The 9,966-nt window shown below is 43.1% G+C and overlaps 1 protein-coding gene across 1 annotated transcript; it reads right to left on the reverse strand.

Moving 5' to 3' along the window:
* Positions 1-5,798: 5,798 nt before the first annotated feature.
* Positions 5,799-9,762, reverse strand: tob1a (transducer of ERBB2, 1a). The gene is made up of 2 exons (XM_030058048.1): positions 9,490-9,762; positions 5,799-7,800 (listed from the first exon to the last, which is right to left on the reverse strand). The coding sequence occupies exon 2, from the start codon at positions 7,563-7,565 to the stop codon at positions 6,540-6,542; it is 1,026 nt and encodes a 341-aa protein (XP_029913908.1). The 5' UTR covers positions 7,566-7,800; positions 9,490-9,762; the 3' UTR covers positions 5,799-6,539.
* Positions 9,763-9,966: the final 204 nt, after the last annotated feature.

Consider the following 9,966-nt stretch of genomic DNA (forward strand, 5'->3'; position numbering starts at 1 on the left):
AAGTGACAAAAGTGTCAGAGACTTAAAATTGATTCTTGTGACTTCCTGTGCCAAGTCAGAAGCTGGCCTGTTGTCACCAGGGTTGTCTTCTTTAATATGTGTAAATATTATTCATGAAAGCGTTCAAAGCAAAGTGAAAGTGTTCTGTGATTTAAGTCAGGTAAATCCAACCTGACTGTAAGTAGACAGAAAAAGTGTTTTGAAACAGCAATAGCTATTTTTTCACAGCACCAGAAAAAGCCTTTGTGGTGACGTGGATAGATAATGTGGATTAAGCTGCTTAGGGGGGGACCCAGGAGAGAAAGTTTCATATGAATATGTTCTTAGTTAGCAGTGATACCTCCAGTACCGACGGCAGTAATGTGACTGTGCTCTATTTCCCTGGGAGCCCACTCGATCCAGCTCCCCCTCCCCCGTCTGTGTTATGACTTTTAGATGGTTTCAGCTCATGCCTGTCGAGTCTGAGCACGTGCAGAGGTGTTGGGGAAGCGGCACACAACCGTATTCTGTGTCCATGCATTCATTCGTGGGTAGATTTAAGTGTGTGTTTGTGAATGTCTCTAACCGTGTGTGTGTGTGAGTGTGCCACAGACTCATAAACCCCCCTCTCTTCCTCTTAAACACACATCATTTTCCTCTCCAGTCTCTCAGCATGCCTGGCGTCTCTCCGATTCCTCTCAGCTACAAATCAGTCTCTTCCAAGGATGAAGCCTCTCCGAGAACATCCACAAGATTCCTCTGTTGCTATGGTGCTCGCTCTCTCCCTCTCCCTCTCTCTCTCTCTCTGTCTCGAACACACACACATGTACACATTGGGAAGTGATGAATAGCAGGTGTCACCCCCCACCCCATCACCACAACTCTGCAGATTGCACACAACTGATTAAGCTCCCCTTGACACGCTGAATCTGATTCATGTTGCAGGGACGCCAATCCAAGAATTTCAAGCCGCTCACAACAATGGAGGCAATCTGTCGGTATACAGCACTATTTTTTACAGTCATGAATGCTTTAATATTAAATGTATGCAACCTTTTCAAGCAGTAATAGAGGCATGACCCTCAAACAAGGGCCACATTCAGCCGGGCAAAGGGTAAACATTCTCAAAGGTATGAATAATCTAGGCCACTGTTGCTTGTTTTAACACTTCTACTTATATTTCTGAATGCAACACAAGGCATGTTGCCACTTGCTAAAACAGGACCCGGTTTCTGTACAAGGTCTATCTGCCTGCCAAATCTATGACATCAAATGGCCAGTGGGCCTAGCAGTAGAGAGAGCTTAAAGGAACTACATCAGCCAGAATGAAAAATGTATTAGATGTGTTATTGTTTGTATTTGAGCCAGATAAGACGCAATGCTGCACCACTTTGACATCTGTGCAAGACATTTTAAAGAGCAGAGCCACATTCAACTCAAACATTGACGGGTTATTACCATTCTAGCATTATACATAGGCTAATTTGTAACCATGGTAGCTAGTTGTGAGGGAAGGCACTCTCTCTTCCCCCTCTGCCCCTCCCTCCCAGCCGCTCGGTATCAGGGGAACCCAGAGGCAGGTGTGGGAGGGGCCTGCAGGCATGCATGTCACAGTGGTGCGATAGGCTGCACTGGAAACCAGAGGTATTTCACCATGAGAGGTGGGGGAGGGAGGGGAGGATGAGGACTGTGTGTTTGTTTTTGGTTTTTGCGGCTGCAGATAAGGGCAGCTTAAAGGGATGGGCACGTGAGTGTCTGACGGGGATATTTACAATGCAGTGAGCAAACTGGACAACTCCCACTAAGCATCAGAAACCTAACACTAGAGTTAACAATGTGTATATGCATGTATGTATGAGGGGATAAACCAGGCGAAATGTATGAAAAAGCATGTCAAAGTCTTTTGAGTGAGGACTACCAGATAACACAACAGAATCACATTTTACTAAGAAATATCCTCCATATACAGGAATCATAACTTAAGTCCTCTCTGTATGCTAATCAACACAAAGTGCTTTGCAGGGCGTGGGGTAGTACAGGAATACATCTGACTAAATGTCAGCTGTTTCCTTGTCTTCTCACCAGCGATGTAAGCTCATGTGTTCCAAATGGGTGTGGGAGCAACTGTTTGAAGCAACTGTGTCAATACCCTTAAAGGCTTGCTTTCCATTGTGAGACCAATCCAACAAATGTGACCTGCCTGCCTTCTGTGTGTGCTGCAGTCCTCCAACACAAAGTTTTCATTTGGTAAACCGAGTATCAAAGAACTGCTCGAAATCGGCATTACTCCACAGAGTGAGGACACAAAACACAACACAAAAGATACATCTGTCTGCATTCAGTGGAGTTTTTTTTTTTTTTTTTTTTAAATAACTTTCCTTACTTGGTAGGATAAAGCTAAGGATGTTGTAGAGCGGTGAAGAAATGTTCAGGGAAAGCAGAATTCCCTCTGGCTTATCATTGCTCAATCAGTTCTAGTGCGCTTCCAGAAATAGATGGGGCAAGGGGTTGGACAGAGGGAAGGAACTGAAAAGTCGTTAACTGTTTTTTTGCTGAGATGGGTGACTTTACTATACCAAATTAGCATCAATAGTGCCGCTGGCACTGACAGTGTTTCACTCTCCCTCTCTCACTCAGTCACATTAACGCCGTGACTCCCCTTGACTGTTTTTCAACCTGCTTCTCTTGAGCTCTGTCTACCTATCGTTGTCTCAATCTCTTCTCCCAGTCTCAACCTTTTTGTCTGCCCCCATACCGTTTACGTCGTCACTGGTATCCCTGTCTCTCTACACTCCTTCACACTCTGTCTTGTTGGTATCCCTCCAATTCGTCCACTGTCATCCCAACTCAACCAGTGATGTAACAGAGTGTTAACCCAGTTTATCCACCTCTATATTTGCAAAATAAAGTTTTCCTACCTTTTTAGACTGAAAAAAATCTAAATTTACAGTAGACATCCTAGCAAAGTTCTATACAATACAATGCGATAATACTTGTTTGTCAAATTGCTCATAAATTTGTCTTTGCCACAGTATAACATTTACACAAAATCACATATTTAGAAACATGTCTTAACACATTTAAGTTCCATATTTTGCATGTACTGCATACATATACACACATTAAAGTACCAGAGTCTCAAAGAGTTACAAAAACAACACATACTGATGAATACATCTAAAGTAAATAATACTAAACTAATTGCCAAGACCTCCTAAATGTCAAGTGAGATCAATAAAAAAAGCTTGCTTTTCTTTTGGACTTTCTATTGAGCATTAAAATTGCCATTTGAAAATACATGTTTTGTATTTGTTTGTAAACACAGGCTGGAGGTCCAAGTGCACTCTCCTTTTCATTATTTACCACTTCATATCTGGTTTCAACCCTGCACACCCCCACTGACTCTCCTTTTTTGTGCCCTTTCTCTCTCAGAAGAATTTCAGGTAATATAATCAAAGAGTTGACATTTTTGCAGCTTTGTCATCCCTGCCCCCTCCGTTCTGTCCCTCTCATGTTGGCTGGTGGAGTCACAGACCTGAGTTGTGATGCAGTACCATGTGCAACCACAGTCTACTGGCCAGAGCGAACACACAGATCAGGAGTATGAGCAAGAGCTAACTCCATCAAAGGCATCCTTGGAGTAACCAAGGCTTTGACATACACAGGCACACACACACACATACACACACAAATACACACACAACACACTGAGTCACAGACCAAGATAACCACACTGGAAAATCTCTCTCTCTCTCACAGGCAGGCACAGACACACACACACAGTATCAGAAAGTGAGATAAACACACACAAATACACAGTGTTCCATTTCCACCACTGAACTTTACACAGCCTATCAACCCCCGGGTGTATCAGAGGACATGCAGACAGACAAGTGATGATGAGCGAGCCCCAGAGGGATCATGATATGCCAGCAGGGTCAAAGTGATTTCAGTCAGCCCACACTGGCATGCTAGTCCCACCTCTCTCATCAGAAGCAACAGCCTTGGTATAAAATAGCAGCGTCATCTTCAACACCAGTGCCAGCCCATGGGTCAGTGCAAAAACGTGGTTTCACCAGACTATGGTGGGGTGGGTTGTTTTGTTATATTACACAGAAGCTCAAAAACAGCAAGGATGAGAAACAAAGAAAGCGAGGGAGTCAATTTCTGTGGATCCTCAACCCAGGTGGTTCAGATAACCTCTAATTCTGTACTCTGTATGCAAAAAGCAGCTTAACGATTAAATGTCATGTTGTCATCAACCATGATCCTCAAGGACCCTTCATATGCTGCTTATCATTATTACAAAATGGATAAAACTGAGTTGTGATGCAACCGTGCAAGTTAATAACGCACGTTAGATCATTAATTCTGAATGGCTTGGGTCTGATAGGGTTAAGGGTAATGTTCAGATCAGCTGTTCTCAGATGTGATTTAACTCCAGAATATTACTTTACTCTCTTAGGGTGGTACATACTTGAATTTCATTCTGCCCTCAGCAGACAGCACTGTCAGTTATTCATTAACAGGCCATCTCCAAGGGACACTGGGTGAAATGTCACTGATAGGTTACAGAGTAGCTTAGCATGCAGCTAGGCCCTCCTTTACAGCATTTAGTATTATTTACTTGTGTTAAATTACTTCATTATTATGCTACATAATAATCATCTTGTAGATACTCTCTTGATACTGTGCAGGGAAGATTTTCGGTCAGAGGACAGGGTCAGCTACATGACACCACCCCTTGAGCTGGCAGGTACTCAGTATCAGCTTTGGTGCAGAGGATTTGCTTTTCTGCTGTAGCTTCTTGACCCTTGTCCTCTCCGATTGAAGGACGACTCCCTACTCGCTACACCAACCTGGACTCAATACAGTAAAATAGTTGAACAGGTAAGCAGAGCTGCAGAGAAAGACACTCAAACCAATCTTGTTTTTAGTAGAGTGGATCAGAAAGAGGACATGGCTTTCTCCCATTGCTCTCTGAACATGAGAAATGGTCTTTTGTAGATATATGTTAACTAGTTTATTGCTTAAAGATCTGTGTAGTTGAAAGATAAGGCATGATAAACACTTTCACCTATGTTGGACTGGGCCCCAAGGGCAATTCTTGGCTGACGCAAGCATAAATGTGTGGTGTGAACAAATGTTGCTAAGGATTTTTTTTTTTTTTTTTTTAAATAGAAAGGCAGAGAATATAAAATTTGTCAAGGTATGGCATGTTTCATCTGCTTCAGACTTTGGTCCAGCTGCAATAACATCATGTAAACTATGGAACCTGGGATTTCTCAGCTACAATAATTATTTTTCCCAACTCAAAACTGGGCTGTAAGTGACCTGTTAAACTTTCAGAAATGTCAGTGAACACAGCAATGTACCAAATAGATGAGTGTATGTTGAGCAAGTGAGGAGCTCTGGTGGGCCCACACATTTAAGGAAAAACCTGATTCCTCTTGCCTGCCTGACAGAACACAGGATTTGCCCAGACATGTTATGAATCTGTAAAAATACATTGAGTAATCACCGTATGGACCTGTATCAACCAGCTAAACCACAAAGACCAATGAAAAACTGAACGAGTGCCATTATTTTCAAGCTTTTTAATACAAACTTAATAAACTATCAGTCCCTCTTAACATGTAAGACACTGACTCCAAATACTTTGTTATACCGTTTGTTTTATCAAGTATTGCACAATGTAGGTACAAAATTAATATACGATTACATTTTGTCCATAATATAGCAAAAATCTTTAAACTCTTAACAGAAAATACAACTCTTATGTTTTTCAAAAAAGCAAATATTCTTAAATCCCACCACTACGGAATATTCTGTACACAATCTTTAGAATTGTCGATGTTTTTTTTTTTTCTTTTTTTTTTTTTTTTAAGATGGATTCATTTTATAATTTCAATAAAAAAAGAAATAACATAAAGTTGCTGCAGCCATCACGGATCACTGGAGTAGTAAAAAGATATAAATGCAATACCATGTCGTAGAAACAATAGATACTCTGATATTTTACAAACTCTGTACTAAATTAAATTATACAATTAGAAAAAAGACCAGGAAATCCCACTTATTTATGCCAATTTCTTGAAAAATTGGCGGTGTCCAGTTATGTTTTAAATACTGAAAGAGGCCATGACTTGTGGTGTTTTTTTTTTTCTTCTTTTTTATATATCTTAAAACAGTCACATAAAAAATTATTTTGTGCTTGGTTGGCAAAAGAAATAACAATGATGCATGTTGAAGTTTAGGTAACCAAGCTTGGACATCTTGTACTACAAGCTTCATTGTTTAAAAAAAGAAATAAAAATAAGGTAATAACTCAAGGGGGCAAAGTAATTCACCCTCGGGCTCATGCGCTTGGACTCGTAACATAGATCTTACAGTTGACAAGTCACTTTTTTCCTTTTTTCCTTGACATTCTGTCCTTGTTTCCTCTTTTTTTTCAATTTTTCAAAATGTGCATTTGTGTTTGTATGTTTTCCCCTATCACATATCTCTGGTCGTTTCTGTGTGTAGTAGTAGTAGTAGCAGAAGTAGTACCTTTATGTGTACTAGTTGGCCATAACTGGCTGGAATTGCTGGTTAGAATACTGCATGTTGTTCAAGCTGAAATTCAAGCCGTCCATAAGGGACTTGTCGTTGAGGCCACCGTAGGCCGCAAACATGTCGAAGGCATTGCTGTACTGCAGTGGGCTGAGGCTGAGCGAGCTGTCCCCAGGGAAGAGAGCGCTCGCGCTGCCCTGACCCTGAAGGTTGGGGAACACAAACTCCTTGGCATTAGGGGAGAGGGCCGAGGGCTTCTGGTGCTGCTGCTGCTGCGCTCCAAGGCCCAACCCATACAGAGAGTGCATGGAGGTTGAGATGGCTTTCTGTTTCAGGAGGCTGTTCACATTCAGGCCCAGGTTGGTGGGGGAGGTACGCGCCACTTTGTTCCCAGCAGCACTGCCACCGTTGTTGTTGCTGCGGCCACTGCTCTTCATCTTAGTGGAGCCGAACTTGGTGGCGGCGAAGGTGGCGGTTGTAAAGGTTAAAGGCTGGGTAGAGCGGGGCATGAAGGTGGGGCTGACGGCTGCTGAGTGGCCGAAGGGAGGTGAGGGCGAGCTGGAGGCCGGAGAGGTGCCATTCACAGGCTCGTTGATGGGCATGAAGACCTGTGCGTCGGGGTTGAAACTGTTCTTGATCTCCTTGTCCAGATCCAGCCCCCCACTAGTAGCTCCACTTTCATTGCTGTCATCGACATACAATACCTTGACTGGCCCCTTCTCGCCAATCTGATAGGACACCTCAAAGGGGTCGATCCACACGCTGAGGTCCTGGGGCAGGTTGTTGCGGACATCATCAATATCCAGCCCGCTCTCTTTGGCTGCCTTCTCCACCACAGGGTCCACCTTCTCCCCAACGTGGATGCATCTGAATCCTGAGCCCTTGTATGGCTTGTCCGGGTACCAATGTCCCTCGTATTTCTGCTTCAGCTGCCGCTCCAGCTCCTCACCGAAAATGTTGACCCGCCGCCTTGGCAGCTTGTTATACAGGTACGAGATGATGAAGTTGAGAGCTACTTGGATTTCAAGCTGCATAGCTAACTGCTGAAGTTTACCAGGTGTGTCAAGATTGGGTGCGTCTGACCTTGAATGTGTCCACTGGGTCTGCTTTGTTTATCCGTGGTGGGCAACACAGAGGCTCTCCAGGCAGGATGAGGTGTTGGACTGGCACCAGGCAAAAGGAACTAGAACTTGGTTGAAACAGGTTCAAAAACAAAAGTGCTGGTTTTGTAGAAGTGGTGTCCTTCCACAGGGTGTGATCCTTTTTTTCCTGCAACAATTGAGACAAAAATACTCATTAGTATAAAATTACTGCAAAAAATACAATTAAGAAAATTACATGAGTACATCCTGGGAACAAAATATGGGCAAGGATTAGTATTTTTCCACCAGTATTCTAATTTCCAACACAGAGCTGTTCAAGCCACTTGCTCATGTTGGCTGCTAAACTCCACCACTGCACACTTTGTAAAGGGAGCGCAATTAAGTGCCCTTTAAACATTAACTGTTTGTTGTCCAAAGTACCAAGGCATGTTGTACTTCACACTACTGAAGCATAAATACCACAATTTAAACTGAACATACACACAACAGAACCAAACTTATTAGTGCAGCACACACACACACAAAGAAATCCTTTTAAGGCTCGACTATGATAAACAAAAGCAGATGCAGAAATATTAATTCAAAGCCAAACGATCATGGCTTGTTTTCAGTTGATAGAACACTTATGGGTCCATCGATTTTGTTGCATTTTGTCTTCTAAATGTCAAAAACTAGGCGCAGGGCTTCTTAAGCTCGCACTAGTACTAAGGAGTCGTGTTACATAATAGTGGCCAGCTCGGTTGGAGAGGCTGGGTTGACTCGACAGCCTCTGTGCAGCAGCAGGACACAAGAGAGGAAGCAGACGCTAAGATTGTTACATTTACTTAAAATAAAGAGGGCAACGATTCAAAGGCGGACATGACTGGTCAGCCATGCCGAGTGGAGGATAAGCTCGGGCAGAAACGACTGCTGTTTGGGTGGGTTTGAAGGCGAGCCGTCTTGTCCCTGGGGCTGGTTTGATAAGCATGCAGCACCGCTGATTAGACGGAGCCCTTCCGTCACTGAAACTGTGTCGAAATAAGGCTTGGCAGCAGCGCGGCTACGGCCATTTAGCTAATTTTAGACAGGGAACATGATATTTAACAAATGCTTTCCTCTTTCCGTATAAGCAAAACGCTTATACGCAATATAAAATCGCTTTCAACGAAACACTAGCTGCATTACCCTTGTGAGCGCAGGACTGGAGGCTGAGCACAGTGAGGCGACTTCGTTTAGGCTTTGAATTTACGAGCACCTACAAATTAATTTATTCACCAGCTCCCCCGATAAGGGAGAGGTTACACAGGCATACAGTCTACATCATTTATCGCCTCCCGGAAAACTGCCCTTGAAAGGAGTAGCCTGCGTTTTACAGCTGCAAGTTCGTTTCAGCCGTAAGGAAAATATCTTCCACACTTATGTTACACCCACTAATGTCACAGCAAATCTACAAAGCCCCGTTGGGAGTTTAACAGCGATAGCTATCATGATGTAAAAATAAATCAATGAAAAATAACACAATTATACGACAAGGCGTACGAGCCCATAAGCCCACTCCCAGGTACAGCAGGCAACTACACGTCTCGATAGTAATATAATTGTGATTTCGTATTAAGAGAGTTCATAAACAGCCCATACCAGAAAAAAACAGACCAGGTAGCACACCTTTAGGGCGCACGAGAACGCGCACGCAAACACACATACACATACACACACATATACACACACACACCCCTCCCTAACTTTGAGGACTGACGCAGCAAATCGGCTTAATAAGTCTGAATAACGTTACGACAGCGAGCAAAACATACAAACTAAAACACCTATCACATTTACATTTGCAAGTAACATACACAGGCCAACCGCAAATACTTACTTTTTGTAAAAAATAAAGATTCTCAGTAGTTTTGAAGTACCGTTAGTTAGTGCAAATAGAAAAAAAGTTAGGTATAAATACTTTCTTCACATAGAATATATTATCAACATTACAAAAAAAGTATTCCAGTACATGTAGATGTCGGAGGATTGACGTTTACATTTGCTTCGGTTTCTATTTTTAGAGTAAGTTTTGAGTATGTTCCTCTTTCAGCAGGCTTGCAGAGTAGCTCCCTCTTTCTCGGGAGTTTTACAACTTCGTCCCCCTACTGTTAGCACGTCGCCCTTATTTATAGCTTTCCTCCGCCATGGGCACGAGGTAGGCGGTGATGCGGTTTCAGAGGTCAAAACAATACGAGCGGCCACGATTGGTCAAAGACGCCCGTCCCGCCCTCTGCGAAAGGCGCAAACCGCACGCTCATTGGCTGACCGCCGCCGTCAATCAAAGACATATGATTCCGTGGAATGGAGAGACGCC

Source organism: Myripristis murdjan, chromosome 8, assembly GCF_902150065.1.
Source record: "Myripristis murdjan chromosome 8, fMyrMur1.1, whole genome shotgun sequence".
Classification (NCBI taxonomy): Eukaryota; Metazoa; Chordata; class Actinopteri; order Holocentriformes; family Holocentridae; genus Myripristis; species Myripristis murdjan.